Source organism: Halichoeres trimaculatus, unplaced genomic scaffold, assembly GCF_033239565.1.
Source record: "Halichoeres trimaculatus isolate MK-OKI-2021-1 unplaced genomic scaffold, fHalTri1.1 fHalTri1_scaffold_13, whole genome shotgun sequence".
NCBI lineage: Eukaryota > Metazoa > Chordata > Actinopteri > Labriformes > Labridae > Halichoeres > Halichoeres trimaculatus.
Window position 1 is genome coordinate 27796170 of NW_027437191.1, and position 21659 is coordinate 27817828.

The following is a 21659-nucleotide window of genomic DNA, read 5'->3' on the forward strand; positions in this document are numbered from 1 at the left end:
CAGATGGTAGGGTCAGAATTTGGCGTCAACAACACGAAAGCATGGATCCATCCTGCCTTGTATCAACGGTTCAGGCTGCTGCTGCTGGTGTAATGGTGTGGGGGATATTTTCTTGGCTCACTTTGGGCCCCTTAGTACCAACTGAGCATGGTTTAAAGTCCACAGCCTACCTGAGTATTGTTGCTGACCATGTCCATCCCTTTATGAGCACAGTGTACCCATCTTCTGATGGCTACTTCCAGCAGGATAACGCTCCATGTCATAAAGCTGGAATCATCTCAGACTGGTTTCTTCAACATGACAATGAGTTCCCTGTACTCAAATGTCCTCCACAGTCCCCAGATCTCAATCCAATAGAGCACCTTTGGGATGTGGTGGAACGGGAGATTCTCATCATGGATGTTCAGCCGACAAATCTGCAACGACTGTGTGATGCTATCATGTCAATATGGACCAAACTCTCTGAGGAATGTTTCCAGTACTGCCAAACTCTATGTTCGATGAGTTCTCTTTGTGTTTTTGTTTTTTTCATTAATACTCAGCTATTTTCTGGCTTCTAGTAAACATATGCACTGTGCAGATGGTTGTGATGTCAATTTTCATATCCATATATAGCATAAAGAAAATAAGGATTTTCCTTGCAACAATGTATTTCACTATGAAAAAAATATATTTTAGATATTTCATTTGTTTTTGGATATTTATGCTCTAGAACCGCCGGTAAACTTTTCAGTGACATTACCTTAGTGTATGGAGCCAGTTCATTGATGGTTGATTTCAGATGAAGCATGGTAAAACTTCACATTTCTACAAAAACACAATTCCTGTCTTTAACTGAAATAATCCAGGTTGACTCTGTCGCCTTGTTAACTGATAATACATGCAATATGTATGAACCACAGTCATTCTCTTCTTTCCTAAAATACATTTGGTACAGCAACTGTGTAATACTTGAGGGAGACACTGGAAAGAGGTCTGCTGGTTTCAATCTGGGCCGATGTGCTCTTCAATTGAGCAGTGAAACGTTTCCTTTTGAACATGGCTCATCCTTCCTTGCAGTTTGGATCTGGTGGAAATTACAGCTGGAGTCAACAAATGAAAAATGCTCAAAATTGGAAAGTTTCCATTCTAAACATACTTTGGAATAAAGACAAAAGCAAGCACTTTGACTTTTATTTATTTATTCACTTCCTTCCAATTTGTGACCCCAAAATGCAGAGTGCATAAAGTACATGAATAGAATAAGATACAATCAAGAGATAAATATAAAATTCAGTAAAATAGTACTCTAGTCATGTAAACTGGACTTTTTTTTCATCTATGACACAATTGGTGCAAATCACTACATGCCTGCCCGTTTATCTAAAACACCTAAAACACTTTAGTGCCTTTAATTTTCATTATAAATGCACACATTTGCTCAGCACAAGTTTGAGGTCAAAGGTGACACTTGTGGGAGGGGTGACTTTGGTGAGGAAGTGTTGGCAAGCAGCTAAATCCACACAGGACATCTGTAACAGCTTCACATGGCGGCCTGGATGCACAGACCGTGAGTTTTCCATGACGAAGTCTGAGCTCTTCCATGGATTTCTTTTTTTTTTCTCCCATTCCTGTTTGAGAAGCTGGTTTCCACTAACTAAAAACCACAATCTAATCCAATGAACGTGTAAAAAATGGAATACATTCGGCTATATTCTTGTAAGATGATGCGGCAGGAAAAAAAATCCACGTGAGTCTAGGAATTCCAGTACCAATCTTATCTATGAGGACCAGGAAAGCAAGACTGAGCACTACTTAAACTGTAAAACTCTTAGATTTATAGGAATATATAACTAAGTATAAATAAAAGCACAATAGAGAGCATATCTTCATAACAAAAATAAACATTAAAAATGGATGAGGGTCTAAGGTGTTGCACAGAGGAAAAGTTTAACATGCTAACAGTACAAAATATAGAATTGCTTGTTGTTTTAGTGTCTAAAAGGTACACAAGAAGGCATTCAACTCTCAGCATGACTGTACGTTCACACGACAAGCAGCTTGATCAACAGGTTGATGTTGTTTATACGAGTACTAGGCTTAAGTGTTGACCAGATAACAACCTTCTCTAATGAGAAAATGCAGCTAAATCTGCCCTTGATGAAAAAAAACATTAGATTGCTTCATTACTTTATGATAATGGCATCAAAATGTGAATTCTCCCTTAAACTGTTTTTGTTTTGTTACCTTCATAAGTTAAAAAGCAGCCATTCTGAGTATTGAAAATGTGTTTGATTAATCTTACTGCCATGCTCGGTGGTAAATGTTCAATATATTTGCATTTCTTCACAAACTTATACACTATTTAAGGATTTAAGGGAAGTAAAGAGTGTGTTAAGATCCCTGAAGAGTCTTTAGAAGCATAGCTAAAGCTGGTCGTGAGCTAATTGGTCTTTTCAGCAAGCTAGCAGGAAAATATCGTACCGATTTAAGAAGTAAAACCCAAGCAGGGAAGACTACATGATTGCACAAACTATTTGCATCAATTCACTGAAAGTGCATCAAAATTATGTATGTAAAGGAAAGGAATGAATCTTCATTGCTGCACCAGATTTGAATCTAATCTGTCATTTTGTTGGATTCTAGTGTTTTTGAATCACACTGCAAAAAACTGAAATCTGATCAAGTGTTTTTGTCTTGTTTTCAGTTGAAAATGTCTTTTTAGACTTAATACGAGCCACTTTCACCGAAAAGTCCAGAAAAATGAGGTCTGAATTGCTTGTAACAAGTAAAATAATCTGCTCATGGTGCAAGAGAAAAGTCATCTGTATAAAGACATTACTCTAGTTTCAAGAAAATTTTTCTTGCTGCACCTCATTTTTGTCTTAAATAACTTGAAATAAGACACTTTTCTGGACTGATAAGTTGAATGTGTCTCACACTGAGTATAATAAGACTATTTTTACTCAAAATAAGACACAAAACACTTGATAAGATTTCAGTTTTTTGAGACTGTAATGGCTGCATGTAGCTTTTGATGGTATCTGATGGCCCCTCAGGAGTGTAGGCAGTGGTTTAGTTCAGTAGGGATCTCAGACACAGGTCAGCTTTGAAAAACCTCTAAACCGAGCTGATAGCAGAGTGAACGCACAGTCAGCAAGTCTTTGAGGTCCGACCCCTGCTATCTGTACTTCGTGGGAGAGGGGGGTGTTAGGCGAGCACATAAAAGCCTTAAACCCTAATCGGGGAGCAAAGGGAGCTTTCTAGTGGGATGTTGAGTGGGTGGGTAAGGGGGCACCAGCACAAAGTCGGTGACATAATGTCTTAAGATAATTACAAGAACGTAATGTGGTCTACTCATAGACTGGTGGTTTTAAATCTAGACGTGGGATTGTGTGGTCATGGCAGTGTGGTCCTCCTTAAGGGTGAATGATGATGATGATGATTCATTCAGGGTGGTCACTGGTCTGGGCTGTGGGTTACCAGTTGTCCAGGAAGTCGAATCCAGTCTTCAGGATGTTGCTGCTTGTGTTGTACTGCGGGGTAGGAGACAGAAAGACGGGATCAGAGTCTGGAGATGCACATCTGTGCACAAACAGACATCCTACAAAAGATTCAATGCAACAAAACTGCAAGACCTTCTATATTTTTTAACAGCATTTGACTTTTTTTTTCTGTATTTGATTTACTAAATAAAGCTCATCTAGTTGCAATAACAAAGAATTAGTTTCCTTTTATTTGCCTTTCTAAATCTTATCATTTGTTCTCTGCTGCACAAAAGCTTCTGTTGCATCTTTGTCTTTTTACAAAACCTGCACAAAGAGGCTACTTTTGTTTCGTTTGTTGAGGCCAGTAAAAAACGCTGCCAAACTGAGTCTGAATGGTTTATTTTGGGTGAATTCTAGTTAAACTGTGGTCAAAGAAGGTTACATCACTGGATCTGTTTCTCTCCTCTGCTCTCTGTGTCACGCATAAAGCATATGTCGACTGAATCTGCACATAATCCAACGGCGTGGCACCTTCCTGCAGGGCTGTGCTGAAACAAAGCTTTCCATGACACAATTTCAAAATAACCGCTTCCCCCTTGCTTCCCTTTTCCTACTAGAGGAGGCAAATTACAGGTAGCACCTACAAAATCATACATTAAACGAGGGAGGTGGTTTGAGGACTTTTGTTTGAGGAAATGATGCTATAAAAAAGTTGTTTATCTAAATCAGATTGGCAGAAATCAGAGGCCTCTGATGAATAAACTGACCTTGTTTGTCAAACATGCTATTTTTTTTCCACAGGCTTTAATTTTCTCTGCAGACTTACAAAGCAGGAGTTAAGATTTAGCACCATCTGCTTCAAACCTCACCTGACCAAACGTGGGGCTGGAGGCTAAACCATCCTCCCCTCGGTCTTTCTCCCCATTACTGCTGGTTGTGCTGGGGGGCTTGGGGGATAAAATGCTGGAGGAGAACACTTCATCCACGGTGCTGCCGACGGATGGCAAGGTGCTCTGAGATCGCTCCCAGCCTGCGACCGATGAGGACACGCTGACAGGAGGGGCCGGACTCGGGGAAATGGAGATGGATGTGGGTGTTGCGCTGACAGCGACGGGGATGGGAGGTGGGGGAGCGGGAGGTTTGGGTGCTCGCTGCTTGGTGGACCTTGCAGGTGCTGGTGCTGGAGGGTGCGAGTCTGCAGGCTCAGGCTCCTTGGAGGTCTCCTGAGGACAACAGAAGTAGAGTTTCAGAAAGGATCTGATGTAATTGTTGCTTAACAGAAAAGCCTGCTCTCCACATTTCTTTCTTTTCACACTCGTGTCAGTGCCTCAGGCTGGATTCTATTTCAGAATCTAATCTGTTTGACATGTGACAAGTGTTTGGATAAGAAAAGCTTTCAATCTTTTGTTTGATAGAAACAAATTAGGTCAGATTCCCACAGAAATGTAGGAACATACTTTAACGTCAGCTGTCACTTTAGAAACACTTGAAACATTTCTCTGCTCACCTGTCGGAGGTAAGATGGCAAGGATTTCTCTCCTTTCTCCAGGGATTTGATCTGGCTTGGGGTTAGGGACTGGAAGTCGGCTTTTTCTCCCTCGCCGAGCCGGGACCTCTCAGAGGTGATCTTCCAGAAAGATGACTCTTCATCGGGCCTGCGTCCCTCGCTGACAGACAACTACAAAATCATGGAACAGGTTACATTTTAACTGCCTCTGAATCACACTGTGGAAACGGTTATTTTTGCTCGAGGATGAATCAAAGTTGCGTGCATGAGTGTGTTTTGTCCACCCATGAGGATTATATAACCACAGAAAGAATATTTAAAGAGTACTAGTCTAATTCAAAGTGGCAGGTTTATCAAAGTGAACAAGGTTTAGAAAACTGGTCATGCACTTGCTTTCATCATACCTTGGTTCCTGGTGTACTCTTGCCAAGCTGGTTAGAATGAGGAGTCTTTGCAGCCTTTGAGTCTGCCTGTGAAGATGAGACCCCCTGCTCTGAAGAGCCTGGTGCCAAACTGAAATCCAACTGGCTCTGAAACATGAAAGCAAAGGTTAGGTTAGGTTGAATAAATCTGATGCCTTCGGTGAGGTTCAAGTTGGCTCTAGGGGTGTTTGACAGAGCAATACTAAATCCTAAAGGTTGAGAACGTATTCAGTATGCCTAGAAAGATCGCAGGATAGGCTCTGTGCTCACACACAGATGCATGATGATGCTGTATGAGCGCACAGACAAAACACCATATGTGCTTTATCAAGTAAATCCACTGCATTACCATGCTTCACGTGCCGAGTTTGAAAACAGTAGGCCTAAAAATTAAAAATTTTCCTACTTGATCTCATTTTTTATTGTAAGCTAGAGCTGAAACAATTCCTCGAATGATTCGAGGTACTCGATTACAAAAATTACTTGAGTAATTTTCTTTGCCTCGAGGAATCGTTTAATTTTAAAAAAGATCATAAAGTGGTATTTCAAATAGAGCTGAGCTGAATTTTTAGACCCCTCAAGCTACCTCTTATACAAAATAGCAACTAGCAACAAATCTAGTTTCTTTTCTGGAGTTTGGAGACTAATGGGTCATTCTACGAAACGGTGCCATTTGGGTCCGCAACATTTGATGGGATGTACAAGGCACAAAAAATGTGTCAAAGTGTGTTTACAAATTTTGGAGCTACCAAAGCAAGTGCTCTTATTGACATGCTGTATCAGAAAATTCTATTTCTTAAAGAGAAAAAATTTCATTTGAAAAATAACTGCTCTTTAACTAAACAAAAATGTATTTTCTCCGATTACTCGATTAATCAATGGGATTTCCAGTAGAATACTCAAATACTAAAAATCATAATGTAATATTTTGTTTTTTGAACGATTTGTTGGCTTAAAATAGGTGATATTTGGTGAAGACTGTGTTCAAAATGCTTGCTTTTGTCAGATTCGGATCACGCAGAATAAAAATATTGATGTATGATCAGAACTTTCTTAAACAGCTGTGTAAAGGTAAACAAGGCTTTTCCAAGGGGCCATAAGAGGCCATAAGGCCTTTACACATTATATAATGCTGTGTTTTTATTTAGTGGGTCAAAAAGAAGCACAAGTGTTGACGTTGCCTATTTACGACAGGCTGAAAACTTAAAATCAATCCTAAAAATGTCAACAATGTTGATAAAAATGTTAATAAATGATGATAAAATGACTCACTTTTGTTTCCCATGAGAAAGGGGCAGAGTGCTCATCTTGCCAGGTGATGTCCTGAAAAGAAACATAGTATATCGTTGATAAAACTTCAACTCTCACCTTTAATATTTTCGGTACAGTAATAATGATAATATTACATTCTGTCTCTTGTTAAAATAGATGCCTAATTTTATTAGTATGCAAGTGACAATTAATTTTTACAGTGTTTATCACATTTTTATCTGTTTAAACATCAAACTGTACCCTGTGATACCGACAAATTCACATCTGTCGCTAGGTTACGCAGCAGCCAGCCGGGTGACGTACGCCAACATATTTTAACAGCTACGTGGCCGGTTAGCTACTTTGAAAACAGATGCTAATCCAACCTTAAACACGTCTAAAATGATTCAAAACATTACATAAATGAGTTAAAAGTACCTCCTCTCCGAAATGAACGATCTTCTGTCCCGTCTGAATGAGCAGTTTAGGGTAACAGGCGATTTCTTCACGCTCAACTCTGTGCATAGCGTATCGGGCTCGGATATGTGGGTCCATCATCTCGTTATCGATAGCCGTGTCCTGCTCTTGCGGCGTCATTTTCTCCCAAGACGAACCATGTTGGGCTTTAATTTTTTCCCGTTCCTGCATTATTTTCTTCGCCATGGAGTTGATGGAGGAGAAATATTCGAACTTCTTCTCCTCCATTCTGTGGGCGTCGAGCCCCGCCATGGTTGCGGCGGCCATCTTTAGCTGCTGCCAGCTGTTGTTATTGTTCGTCGCTGCTGTGGGCGGGGCTCGTGCTCAGACGTTACTGTTCCATTACGTTTCAAACGTTAATGGCGCCATCGTGTGGTCTTTACCCAGCGGCTGAAAGATTTCTTCAGATCAAGGTTGGTTTAAATCCAGAAAGTGGTAAAAAACACTTTCCCCCCCATTTTTTTGTTCTTATTTTCAACCAAGTCAGAAATAAAAACAATGTTGCTCTGACATCTGAGATAAACATATCAGACTTTTAGGATTTTAAGGACTTTATCTAGCCCAGGAAACAGGATAATTTTCTCAAAATCAAACTTTTTGAGTTGGTGATAAACATTATTGTACAAAATCTCTTTTTGGAAACATAACTCACAGGACAGGACAGGGGGTAAAATAAAAATACAGTAACTTTAAAATAATAGTACCAAAAAGTATGCTAACTGTTAATATCACCTCTTTCAGTAGATTTTTTTTTTCCAGTTTTATGTTGTGCTTGATATTTACATATTTTTTTCTTTACTAAATTATTTTTTTCAATATTTAGTTATTGTAATGTTTTTCACTTCATACTTTCTTGTTTGTCACTGATATTCTGTAAATTCCCCACTGTGGGACAAATAAGCTGTCAATTGACCATAAAGATTTCAAATCCAGGACAAAGTGGACTAAATTATGTATTCACTTTTTTCAAAACCAAACTACAGTACAGAACTTGAAGAAATGCATTTAGTTGCATTAAGTTACCATGTACAAGATTAGCACTGTCTCATGCCTTGATTCTCGGAAAGAGACAGTGGACCCAGGGAAGGCCAGTCTAGCTCTGAGGAAGATGAGTTACAAGGACATGGAGGGCCCCATTGACTGGGTTTGCCTTTGGCCCCCAAACGACTAAATACGCCCCTGGTGCTGACAAATCAAAATCAGATTTAGAGCCGCAATGGAGAAAATGTTCAGAAGAGACAAAAATGCAGGCTGTAGTTGTGCACAAGTAAAAGGCTCCATTTTCACTTTTTCTGTTCATTGGTATTGACAGAAAAACAGATTATTGTCCCCTGACCCTCACCCCCCTGAAGAGGGGTTTGTACCAAAGTCCACTGTCATCTCCACAGTCTAAAACAGGCATACTTTTTGATTGTTATTCATATATTAAATCTTATTTTTTTGCATTAGGAATGACAAACTTTGACGGAGGTTGTCGAACCGTTGACTGCAGTTACCTCTCAATATCTGACAAAGGGTTTAAAACCTGCAATTTTTCTTTTGTTTTTAGCTACTTTAGGTTGGATTAGAAAAGGCAAAGACTGAAAAATGACATGCATTTTTTGTAGTGGATATTACCACGTTAAAAAGTAAATAAAGAAGTACTTTGTTTACTTTATTGAATGGCTTTTATGAACCTCAAATGAAAATAGCAGGCCCTGAACCTGCTAAATGCTTCATCATGTCAGTAAGCTAGTTTTTAGCTCATAAGCGGATGTGGATGACACAGTAAAGAAAATACATCATAAAATTGCTTTCTGAAGGCAGGAAAAGCAATAAAAAAATGAGTGAAACAGTTTCACAAGTTATCAGTATGTTGTCGAACATTTATTGCAAGACAAATGTCCTTAGCGTAATGCTAACTAGAAGGAAAATAAGTTAACTTATTTGGCAGTCTGTCTTAATCAAATGTTCATTTGGAGTTTCATCTTTTGTTGTCTCGTTAATCTTTCTCTCAACAAGAAAGCGCCTCTTTAAATTAAAATTTTCATGAAAAGCTAGCAAAATTTTCAGCTATCATGCTAGATTCAGCTTTTGGAAACAGTGCAGCAGTGGATCCAATCACAAGATAAACTTGTAACTTTGTTTATTTTATTTTTTTACAACCAGTTAAAAACACAGGGCTCAAAACGTTACATTAAATATTACACATGATAAAACATGTAATTTTAAATTCAAATATTAACAGCTATAAAAGTCATACCAGGGAATTTAACAATGCAAGAGAAAATAAAAGAGAATTAAAAAGCGACCTCTTCTGAAGAGCACTATTTCATGACTGTCAATCTGACCAGCTTTCAGGTGGTGTTCAGGCTACACACGTCAGTTTATTCTGACATAATAAACAAGGTGCATCTTGAAGGTGCTAATCTTTAAGTTATATTTACAAAAGAAAAATTCAGTGAGAAATGTGCATGCACAAACACTTTTTTTCTTACACAAATTTAAAGGTTTGCTCTAGCAAATGTACAATATGTTATGTTGTTGCAGTTATTAAAAGGTGTACAGTCTAATAAATAGGTCTTAGTGAGCCACAGTCTCTTGCAAATTGAGAGCCATGGGTCACAGCATCAACCAACCTCCTGAATTCTCTGTAATCTTGTTTAAATCTGAGCTCTAAGACTTGATGCCTCCTTCAAGCTTTGCTATAACTGGCATCATGGAGGCTAAGTTTTTCATTTTTTGTCAGGCTGTCACCTCCTAAGTGAGGGTGCATGGCAAGAGCTGAAGCCGGCACAGTTCTTAACTTGCGCCTGAATGACCTGGAACAGGCCATGTAGACGATCTCTGCAAGATTGAGTAAAACCGAGACGCAGGACATTGTCAGCATGAAGATGATGAAGATGGTCTTCTCTGTGGGCCTAGACATGAAACACTCTACAGTGAAAGGGCAGGGGTCTCCGGAGCACACAATTCTGGGGTCCATGACAAACCCATACAGGTAATACTGCCCCACGATGAACGCTACCTCGATGATGATTCTGAAAAATATGGAGGTCATGTAGTTTCCCAGCAGGTTGCCTCTAATCACGACGTGACCTTTTTCATCTGAGTACTTGGGGGATTTGGTGGTTTCAGGTTGGTTCTTCATGCGTTCTCTCAATTTATTTTCTTTGTGGATGACATGGAGGACATGACCGAGGTAGATCAGTGTCGGTGTTGAGACAAAGATAATCTGGAGGACCCAGAAGCGGATGTGGGAAATGGGGAAAGCCTGGTCGTAGCAGACGTTCTTACAACCAGGCTGTTTGGTGTTGCAGATCATTTTTGACTGTTCATCACCCCACACCTGCAAAATAAGATCAACATCATTATATTTACATTTCATGGACAGAGTATTAAAAAAACAGAGTGAAGGCATTTTATGTGACTGTTCAGTGATTCAATTCAGTTCTTTTTCAAAGGGAAGCGCCTTCTTTATTTTTTCCCTGGTGCATGTTGGGTAATTTTCTACAGCTGTAACTTATGGACAGCATAGAAATTCGATGCACTTTTTCTAAAATATGTGTCACTTGTCGAATCACTGTGTTGGATCCCTATTATGGCCACTAGGGGGTGTAGTTTCCCCCAAAAAGCTTTCAAGTGGTGCAAATTTCAGCAAAATGTACCTTTTCTGCTCCAGCTCCCAGGATCATGATCCTGAAGATGAAAAGCACGCTGAGCCAGACTTTCCCCACTACTGTGGAGTGAGACTGGACCTTATCCAGCAAAGAGGACAGAATTCCCCACTCTCCCATGGTGTCTTATCTGAAAAAGAAAATGAACACAGTTTGTTTACAAAACCAAAACAGAACAGAAAAAAAGATTTTTTAAAAGTATAGTCTTTCATTCTATTTGGGTTATCCTGTATTGATATGTAAGATATAGGATCAAGAAGCACATGGAAAAAAAACATGGGGAGTGACACATGTGAAGGTGCAGTGGGGTCAGGATTTGACCCAGGCTGACTGGTTTATGGACCTAAGCCAATGTGCATTGGGTGTATGTGACTTAAAACCAAAGATACACCTGCAGCTCTAAAATGTTTTCAAATTTAGCATTTTTCACTTTATTTTGAATTCTGAAATTTTAATTAACTACAAACAAAAGCCTCATTTGTTCATTTTTCACAGACAACACTAAAACCTACTTTTGAATGTAATTAGCCATAACATATGGTGTAACTACAATATGACAATATAACTTCAATTATCTGTTCATGATTGCTATTAAGGCTGAAAACTCACAAGAACTTCTGACAGTAGACTTAAATACACTACACTTGTTGAGATGCTATAAATTCACATTATTAATCTCAGAAAAACTACTTTATTTCATTTAAAACTTATTCCCTGTCTTGTTAACATAAAGCACAAAAAGTATGAATAAAAAGATATTAGTTGGTATCTTGTTGCAATACACACTGAAACTATTGGTGCTTTAACCTGATGCAAATTTGACATAAACTCTGTAAAATCGTACCTCTCTGGAGTAGAAAAATGTGTCTAGGACTGTAAATCAATCTCTAAAATCAACTACATACCAACAATGTTAAAAATCTCCACTGTAAGAAAACAGATGTTATGATATGAAAATAATTTGTATTTCAAAGACCTTTCAACGGTTGCTTCATTGAGAACAGGAGCACTATAGTTTGTTTACCTCCAGTCCCACAAATCATTTGTATCCATTCAAATTATGTATGGCAAGAATTAAAGACTCTTTATTAATTAATTATGTTTCAAATATTAATTTTCATACCCAGAGACCGTTGGAAATAGATCAGTTGGATGCTATTGTTGCTATTGTGTGTTTTCTCACTTGCATTTATTCTGCTACATCCCTAAGCCAAGGTACCAAACCCCTCAAATATTAACTTAAAGTCACATTATAACCTCACTGGTTAGAGATTTGGTCGGAGTATGTCAAGAAATATTGTAATTGAAAAGTTTGTATTTCCTCTACTTTGAATATCCTGCAGCAAAGTCACAATTTAAGATCTTACCTTTGAGAGTAAAAGTCCTCACTGCAGACAAACAGAGCAGCGACCAGCCGTGTGAGCATGAATGATAGAGAGAACAGTGAACCAAATCAGACCTGTCTGTGGTACCTTGAACTTTAGATGTGATGAAATTGCACAAGAGAGTGAGCTGTCACGTTGTCCTGACATCTGGAAATGATAAAATCCCAAGAGAACACACTTTTTTTGTTGTTGGGCAGAGCGCTGACAAGAATGTTCAGGTTAATGATTAAAAGTGCTATAAAATTGATAAAATATCGCTAGTCAAGATTTGTCTTGTAGATGTTATATAATTGTTTATCATCAGTGTGTGGTTGATATAGGAAATTTATCTACATCCTTTATATTTTATTATCATTATTCCATAAGATTTATCAGTCTAGTAACCATAAAGTACAGGAACTAGAGGCCACATGCATAACACGAACCCCTTCACAGACCAATGCAGTAACCCTGCAATGATTAGTACGTGAGAAACGAGCAGCCACGTTCATTTTTCTGTTCAGACTGTGTCAACAAACTTTTTTTGTTTGATTCAATCTGTACCCACTGAGCAAATAAGTTTCACAAGGATGCTTTATCCCAGCATTTTCTGTGGAACTGAAGCATGTGCAGGTCCCTTTGCCCTGTATATGGATGTATTTGACCCCAAACATTAGTCACATTTAGTTTATACTCTGTACATCTGATGTTATAGCCCTTCACCTTATATAAACCAATTTAGATGATTAATTTGATCTTGTGGCTCATATCTACCCACATATTAACCCCTCCTTGTTCTTAAGTTATAATGATTAAGCTGCCATTATTTATGGTTGAGTGAGTCAGCAGACAACTCACTGGTTAAGTTTGAATTGTTCTTATGCAAAGAATACCATAAAATAATCTTTTTTTAGTTTATAAAATTTGAATATTTAAGGTAATCTTTAAGATTCAACAAGTGTCTGTTTTCAAAGAGTTCTAGAAAGCTGTAATTTTTCCTTAATTTACCTACAACATAAAAGAAACCCCAATATTTGATATTTTAAAGCTCCTTTATGCATTTAAAAAATAATTTTAAAGGTCCTTTGATCATTTTTTTTTTTTTACTAGTTTTGAGATAGACTCTAACTTTAACCACCTTACAACCCATGAAACCAAACAAGACCATCAGAATAATATTTTATTATTTGGAAATTATTATTTTGTTGTCTTATTGTTATTTTTACTGGTTGATAATGTTGTCGATGGGTAGATGTCAGGCGAGCCAAACTTGACCAAGAGAGAAATTATTCAAAGACATGAAACTTATTTTTTACACCAACTTTAATCAAGTAATAAAACAACATAGCATACAAAAATTCATCTACAATACACAACAGAGTCTTTACAACAATCATCATCATTTGACCAGACAACAATTTAAAGTTCTGGACAATAAACATGGCAATAAGTTAAAGAACACATTCAATAACTGGGCGTAGACAACAATCTATGTAAATGAGCAACATAAATACATTATTAATATTGCACAGTTTCCATTTATAGATTTCCAGTTGAAGTGCAAAGTAAAATTCTGGCAAAGTGTCTCTAAAACACCATGACTTGTTGACGTATTATGGTAAGAATATTACTTTGCAACAATGATAAAGCTTCAACTTAGTGCTCTGTAATAATTTCTGCACCACTTTGTAAGATATATTCATTTCAGTCTCTAAAATGTATCTGAGAAAGGTGGGGGTCATCCTTCAATGACCGCTCAGAAGTCGCTTCTCCTCTTTGGCCCCATCAAGGCTCCCACCCATGCTCTGGCTGCTCTCCAAATCCATGTTCAGCTTGTTTTGCTCGAGTGGCTCTGTGGTCGGCCACCTTGGAGCTGAGAGGCTGGCAGGGTTTTCTGCTGAGGTGACTTTGTGAGCGTTGGGCTTGCGCCGACATCGGACCCTGGTACAGATCAGGTAGAACACCTCGATGACATTGAGAAGCAGAGAGATGCAGGCCACGACCAGCATGAAGATGATGAAGATGGTTTTCTCTGTGGGACGGGACATGTAGCACTGCACAGTGAAGGGACATGGCGTCCTTGAGCAGGGGAACATGGGAACCATGACGAAGCCGTACAGATAGTACTGGCCCACGATGAAGGCAGCCTCAATGATGATCTTGAAAAAGAGCTGGGTGAGGTAGCTCCCCAGGAGGTTCCCCTTGATCTTTACCTTTCCTTTCTCATCTGTGTACTTGGGCCCTTTGAGGAGCCGGCTTCCACCTGGACTCGACAGCTGCTCTCTGAGCTTATTCTCCTGATGGATGACGTGCATGGCGTGGGCCAGGTAGATCAGCGTTGGTGTGGAGACAAAGATGATCTGCAAGACCCAGAAGCGGATGTGCGAGATGGGGAAAGTCCAATCATAGCAGACATTCTCACAACCAGGTTGCTGAGTGTTGCAGATGAAATCTGACTGCTCGTCACCCCAGACGCTCTCAGCACCTGCACCCAAAACCATGATCCTGAACAGGAACAGGACACTCATCCAGATCTTCCCAATGACCGTGGAGTGGGACTGGACCTTGTCCAGCAGCTTTGACAGAAACCCCCAGTCTCCCATTGTGATGAGTGATGTTCAGTTACTGAGCTGTAGTAAAGGAAAAAAGACAAGAACAATGAGTTGACACATGGGAAAAAAATGCCTCATCACGCCTTATTACCTCAAAGATTAACCACGATCTATTATAAAATCAATGTGCTGCTGTAGGAAGAAAGGTGCTCATTGTTCTGTGAAGTAAGATAAGCCATCTTTTCTGTTCCTAAACTTAGCTTCTTGAGAAGGAAAAGAGTAGCAGAGCCCCTTGACCCCTGAGCGGGTTGGTCAACGACCTCCTAAAATAATCATTAATGAAAATTTGGAACAGAAAAACCAACAACTTGGTGGAGTTGCTCCACTTAAGACACAGTAGATCAAATCTAAAACAGAGGTTCAGCTATGTTAAAAAGAAAAAGATGGATGCTTTCCTTCAATTGTTCTCAGCTGAAAGTCTTAACTTCATATTCAGTATCCAGCATGAATAAAACTAACTTATTCAAAGCAGCAGATATATTGCAAAGATAACAAAATAATATGACGTGAATAACTTTCAAGCTTTCATTGATTCCACTTACTTTTGGAGTAGAATTAAAAAAACATCAATATTATTCCAAACTGTGTCAAAAATATATAAAACCTCACATTTCCAATCTAAAACAGTCCTTCACTCACAAAACATCCTCTGTAAACTCCTCACATTGTCTGTTACACGTACGAGAGAACAAGAGCGGCTGAACCTTACCTGCTGACCTGCAAGCGTGGACTGATGGCAGGGACTAATCACCACGCTACCTTACAAGTTGGACCTTTGGCATAGCTCGTTGGGAGGACGGGGATGGGAGTAAATTATTATGCAACACATCTGGCGGTACGTGTCAGCATGTGAGGGTAGAAAAAAGTTGGGTAAAGGCAAGAAGTGTAATTATTGACAGGTGCTTTGGGGGCTGAGTCTATCTCTGTTTAAACCTCATATTGTTTGAAAACCAGTAGAGGAACTCAGTAATCCTTTTAACAACAAATGTAACTCAAATCTGAACTTTGGTTTGACTTTCAGCATAAATTATTTTCACCTACTTTTTGCCCAAATCATCAAAGTAAGGGTGACCAAAAGTGAAAAAGGCAATTGCCCTCTTATGGTTTTTTAGCATTTTACTGGAGATACAGAGTTCATTTTTTGGAGCATTTCTCATTCCTTGATCACTTTAACTAAAGTAGAAGTATTTAAAGTAAATGGCAAACATGAGATCAGTATATTTCTAAGATGTGTAGAAACTCATTCCTCTGTTTTCAGTTGCAAAATATGAAGCTAAAGCTTGCTAGCCTACTTAAGAAGCTGAAAGACAAAAACAAAAGTTAATAAAGCTCAGAGGAGTTATATGGAAGCCCAAAGTGGACACATATCTTAGGCATAAGCCTTGTTATCTTAAGAAAGTGAGAAATAACACTAAATATGTTGAATCTTCAAATTGAAAAAAAAACCTTTCAATTTTTGTCATGTACGGAAGCCCTCAGAGGTCAATTTTCATAAGACAATGGCAAACTTAACCCATTACCTTGAAAAAAAAAAGATCTTGCTTTCCAGCAGAGCCTGTGAGTGGAGTGGCCGAAATTTAAAAAGGGTGTCAAGAGGTTTTTATTTATTTATTTATTTTTATTTTTTTATTGATACGGAGGTGGAGCTCAATTTTCACTTGTTTCTGCTCACAACAAGAGTTTTGTCAAAATTTGGGCAAAATTTTATTACCTCCCACTGATTTGGGGTCTAAGTCTTAAATTAAAGATAAGTAAAGTATGCATGCACATGTTTTTGGAGCGAGTGCGAAACAAGTGTGGAACGGAGACGCAATTTTGGTTTGGAGTGCTGAGCAGCAATGGGCCGAGCGGCATGGTGGGACTTTGAGCAGGGAGTGACGAAGGCGGGCACCTCGGGTTGTGAGGCGTGGGATTTCTCACCGCTGAGCTCTGCTCACAAGCTCTGCTCACAAGCTCTGCTTTCTAGAGCTAAAAGTTTAAACTCAGGAGTAAGCTTCACTTACCTCAATCATTTGTGAAGGATGACAGCAAGGCATATTGTCTTCTGGCTAATGATAGCAATCAAGCTACCTATTAAATTTTTAGCTTATCTTATGAAAACGAGCTTTGTTTGATAACAAGATATATTAACACAATACTGAAATAAGGTAAATTAACTTTTTACCTAAAATAAATAAGTCAAATATATTAACAAATTGTGACATTTTAGGAGTCTTGCATTCATGAAAAAAATATTTACTAAAACTGCACTGGAAACAAAAAAAAGGATGAGTAGTACTGTTACAGGGGGCGCCAAAATCAACACAAACTGAAAACTCCTTACAGTAGCTTTAACTTGATGTTTTAATCAGCGTTTAGTGAGTGCAGGGAGGAAGAATAATGGATGAGGTTGTTTTGATATCAGTATTTATTAAAGTTTAAAATAAAATGTGAGCCGCAGGAAAGAAAAGGACAACTGAAAAAGGTACCATCTGAATTTTTGAGGTTTATTAAATCAAGTTTATAACAGCATTGTCTGAAATTCAAGAATGCACACAACATGTAAAAAAGGACAAGAAAATCCCAGTTTTTGCTTTGCCTCACAAAGTTTCAAGAACTTTTTAGGTGACATTTTTCATGTGACTGAGTCTTGTTTACCTAAGCTGGTTTTTCTCCTTCTCAATCTTTACTTACTCTGCACACACTCTCCCCCCTTTTCCCACCCACAGCCAAAACACACATGAACTGGATGCCAGGAGCTTGGGACACGCACAACCTGTCACTGCCTCCATACTTCAGACCAAGCTTCGGACCTCCCCCATATTGTTGTTCTCCGGCGTCACGTTCTTAGGAGCCTCGCTGACCCCGTTTATCCCCAACTTCCGGCCCTGAAATTCCAACTCTAGGTTGACACAGTTTTGAATCACTGCATCACTTTTGCTTTTAAAAGCTTTCCTCTCTGTAAGCGGGGGTGTCACTGGGGTCACAGTGTAGTCCTGCCTCCTAGCTAAGCACTCCTTCACAGCCTTCACGCATAGATAGATGAGCTCAACTATGCTAAGGATCAGGGAGACGCACGCCGCCACCAGCATGAACCAAATGATGACGGACTTCTCTGTAGGCCTGGACAGGAAGCAGTCCACTTTGTGAGGGCAAGGTAAGCGTTGGCAGACATGGCGGGTCTGGAGGGTGAAACCGTAAATAAGGTACTGACCAACGATGAACACAACCTCAAGAATGATCTTGGCTAAAAGATGGAGGACATAGCTGCGGAGTAGACGGCCACGGATGCTGATCTTGCCAGTGCTTTTGGTGTACTTGGGAACTTTGTAGGACCTCCTTAGGAACAGACTGGCTGGGTCATCCAAATCAGATTGTCTCTTGATCTTCTCTTTCATCTTTGAATAAAAGGACAAGAAAGTAGTTAGGAATTTACTCTAAAAACAGACAAAGTCAGATTTAAAGGTCCCATATCGTGCAAAAATCACTTGATTAAGTCTGTTAATGAAATTTCTGGGTCTTTGGCTTCCCTCCCAGTCCACAAAATGTTATATTTCATGACAAAACCTGTACTTAGTAGTGCTTATGAATGTAAAATCCTGACCTAAAACGAGCTGTTTGGATTTTTGGGGATTTGCCGACGTCAGCGATTCCCTTTTTTGACCAATCAGGAGCAAGTCTGACGAAGAGAAATCTCTCCAGCAGAGGGGTGGAGAATGCCAAAGTTGAAGAGCCATCACTGCTTTGATTTTGGCTGTAAACAGCCACATAGTTCCATGCACAAGCTTCCCATCTTGGAAGAAGATAAGACTAAGTGACTAGAGTTCATTTATCAAGGGAATGTGCCAGCTACACTCAGTAAAACTGTGCATGTGTGTGCTAGTCACTTCGCAGCCGACTGCTTTTCCAACTTTGGACAGTACAACAGAGGGCTAGAGAATAGACTGGTCCCGAATCCAGGCGCATTACCAACCATCCTCCAACAAACCTCAGACCCTGGAAATGTGAGTATTTTAAATGCTGTGTGCTGTGGAGCAGATGTAAGAGCTTTTCCTCAGTGTCCCCCCCGTCTGTGTGTTAGCTTCAGGATGCTAACTTTAGCTGCAGTTAGCCTGTTGTTTTAGCCTGTTGTTTTAGCCTGTAATGTTACAGTAAACGAGCTTTGCTGTTTTCTAAACATTGTGCACTCGGAGCTCGTGGCACCGCTCTCAGTGACGCGGAAGAGCGGGGCGGTATCAGCGGTGGCTCATTTACATATGAAGGCCACGCCCACTAAATCGGAGCGTTCTGAACAGAGGGGCTATGAGAGCCTGGAAACAATGCTGCTGTGCTTGATTTATTGGCTTTTTGGACCAAAACATGTTACTACCATTTCATGAAGACATCAATGATCCATATTAAACTGAAGAAAAGGAGCATAACATGGGATCTTTAAGCTCTCAAACTGATTTCACAACCAACTTGTGCCACATGGTCCTGTGGCAAACCTCTAACAGACCTACAACATAAATGCCGACTAAAGGTGCGGCACATCTGACACACCTTCTTCTCAATGTGGATGATGTGAAGTACGTAGCCGAGATAAAGCAGTTTTGGCGTAGCGACAGCAATAATCTGGAAGACCCAGAAGCGAACGTGGGAGATGGGGAAGGCCTGGTCGTAGCAGACATTCTCACAGCCAGGCTGCTGGGTGTTGCAGATAAAGTCTGACTGTTCATCGCCCCACACCTAGAGGAGAATAATAAAAAGATGAAACACAGTATCATAAACATAGAGTTCAATGTTTTATGGTGAATACATCAACTTCACAGAACATTAGAATAATCTTAAATACTACTATGTTGGCTTTCTAGCCTTTCATAAACACTGACAATGTAGCTACTCTCCCAATCTTTATATGATGTGAACTTGACATTATGCTCAGACCCTTTCAGCGACAGTTCCAAGCACCAGGATGCGGAAGACAAACAGGACAGTGAGCCAGATTTTGCCGATCACCGTGGAGTGGCTCTGCACTTTGTCCAGCAGGCGGCCCAGAAGATCCCATTCACCCATTTCAGTCGCCAGCTGTCCTGTTTTCTAAATGACAAAACAAGAGTCAGCTAACAGTGGTGTTAGTGCAGTCGTTCATAAAAAAGAAATGCTTTTTAATTTTCTTTTTAACAATTACAAAAAGCAGACAAAGTAATCATTAAAAGGTGTGAAGGCAGAATGACCCGACTCCTTTACGAGGCCAAGCATAATCATTTCTAGCGTTATTTGCAGATAGATGCCACATCTGCTGATTCCAGGTCCCCAAAACAGTCTTATCTGCTGGAAACCAAGACCTTAACCTTGGTAAATCCCAACCTTAGCATTGAGCTCTATCACTGATGAGCAAATAAGTAGACTGCAACATTTTTCCTATTCAGCGTCAAAACTTTCTAACTATACTGTGTTTCCCATAAAACAAGTATTTTTCCATAACAACACCAAATTTTCACCTCTTTTTTTAAACTTTTCTCAGTCAAACAGAAAGAAATTTGTCAAAGCATTTTGGGTAAAGGCTCAAAATTCACACAATCATGTTCAATGGTTGTCAGTAGAGAGTCAATTCATTCACATCACATGTATGAAGTCCCATTTATGTTCCTTTTCTGGGACAAGAATGCCTTTGCTCACTGCTTTATGTCATACAGCAGGGTTCGGCTTCCTCTCCTACACATATCTGCATGCAAATGTATGCACATAAAAATAAAAGATTTGTCATTTCAACCAGAAATCTACTCACCAGTAGAACAAATCCACAGAGAAAAAAGCAGGATGAAGGGAGCGATGTTTCATGAGGACAGAGAAGAGCAAAGTGAGGAAGAGGCTGTTCTCTCATCGAGCTTCTGACATCTTATCTTGAAGGACACCATTTTCCCCACAACAACCAAACTCCAGACCTTACATCAAGCAGAAACTATCAAAATGAAATTCAAACTGGGAGACTGATGTCAAACTTGTCAGTAAGTTTTATTCTTTGATGCGTAAGTGTATGTTTAATTTTCAGGACAGGAGGCAGAAAGATTAACTTAAGTTCAGGGAGCCAGTTCAAAACTGTGGCCATCATTGTAACGTCAACAGGAGATTTTTGGCCTGGGTGAAAATCAAGAAATTTCATCAACCTGCTCTGACGCCCTCTATTGTATGGAGCTAACAACAGACTCTAGCTTTGGGTTGTATCGCCCTAAAGCAGGTCAGGTTCACCCTCCACACTGTGTTTTCACTGCAGACTGCAGCTCACGTGTGGCTTTACAAACAGTCTCTGACCTGGCTGACCTGAGGGGCCACAGGATCAGCTCTGGTCGTTGGCCTAGTGTCTCTTCATTGACGTTAATGATTTACACAGTCTGATGATTGAGGGGGAAAAACAGGAGGTTTGTGTCCTTCAGCTTAAAGATCAGTCAACATTTAATGTATGCGGATAGACCTTAGACCAAACCCTGCACAGTCAGGAAAATAAACAAGTCTTCAAAGACTCACACTTTGCTAAACACACCTCTGTGATAATGGTGCTGTTTTACTAAAGCTGCTTTTACTATGATAAGTAATAAAAATACAAAACACCATCATAACGACTCTAATACTTTAAGACCTAGGCATGACTTCTAGTAGTACCTCTCCTACAAAGACCGGTATAACCACTCTGCATTTGGTGTATTTCCCCCACTGTTACTTCTAAATCTACTGCTATGGAGATCTACATCTACCATAACTACAACTCTGACAATGACCACAACCATAGAAGTACTAATTCTTCCAACTTCATTAAGCACTACCATTTTGACCATCACTACTTCAACAAATACAAATACAAGGCTAACCTAACATTCTACTACTAATTCTACTTCTACATCTTCACTAGTTAAACAGATACTGCAATACCATTTCTACCATGCT

General features: G+C 39.5%; 4 protein-coding genes across 4 annotated transcripts; all 4 read right to left on the minus strand.

Moving 5' to 3' along the window:
• Window positions 1-1166: 1166 nt before the first annotated feature.
• cunh1orf198 (chromosome unknown C1orf198 homolog) lies at window positions 1167-7434 on the minus strand. Its single transcript, XM_074685094.1, has 6 exons — window positions 7086-7434; window positions 6669-6719; window positions 5379-5504; window positions 4975-5145; window positions 4337-4690; window positions 1167-3515 (listed from the first exon to the last, which is right to left on the minus strand). The coding sequence occupies exons 1-6, from the start codon at window positions 7389-7391 to the stop codon at window positions 3459-3461; spliced, it is 1065 nt and encodes a 354-aa protein (XP_074541195.1). The 5' UTR covers window positions 7392-7434; the 3' UTR covers window positions 1167-3458.
• A 2364-nt stretch (window positions 7435-9798) lies between these two features.
• Window positions 9799-10900, minus strand: LOC141801809 (gap junction Cx32.2 protein-like). Its single transcript, XM_074685095.1, has 2 exons — window positions 10772-10900; window positions 9799-10452 (listed from the first exon to the last, which is right to left on the minus strand). The coding sequence occupies exons 1-2, from the start codon at window positions 10898-10900 to the stop codon at window positions 9799-9801; spliced, it is 783 nt and encodes a 260-aa protein (XP_074541196.1).
• Window positions 10901-13889: 2989 nt separating this feature from the next.
• gja13.1 (gap junction protein alpha 13.1) lies at window positions 13890-14747 on the minus strand. The gene has a single exon (XM_074685104.1). The coding sequence runs from the start codon at window positions 14745-14747 to the stop codon at window positions 13890-13892; it is 858 nt and encodes a 285-aa protein (XP_074541205.1).
• A 2489-nt stretch (window positions 14748-17236) lies between these two features.
• Window positions 17237-20572, minus strand: gja11 (gap junction protein, alpha 11). Its single transcript, XM_074684995.1, has 4 exons — window positions 20506-20572; window positions 19662-19814; window positions 19278-19463; window positions 17237-18133 (listed from the first exon to the last, which is right to left on the minus strand). The coding sequence occupies exons 2-4, from the start codon at window positions 19788-19790 to the stop codon at window positions 17531-17533; spliced, it is 918 nt and encodes a 305-aa protein (XP_074541096.1). The 5' UTR covers window positions 19791-19814; window positions 20506-20572; the 3' UTR covers window positions 17237-17530.
• Window positions 20573-21659: the final 1087 nt, after the last annotated feature.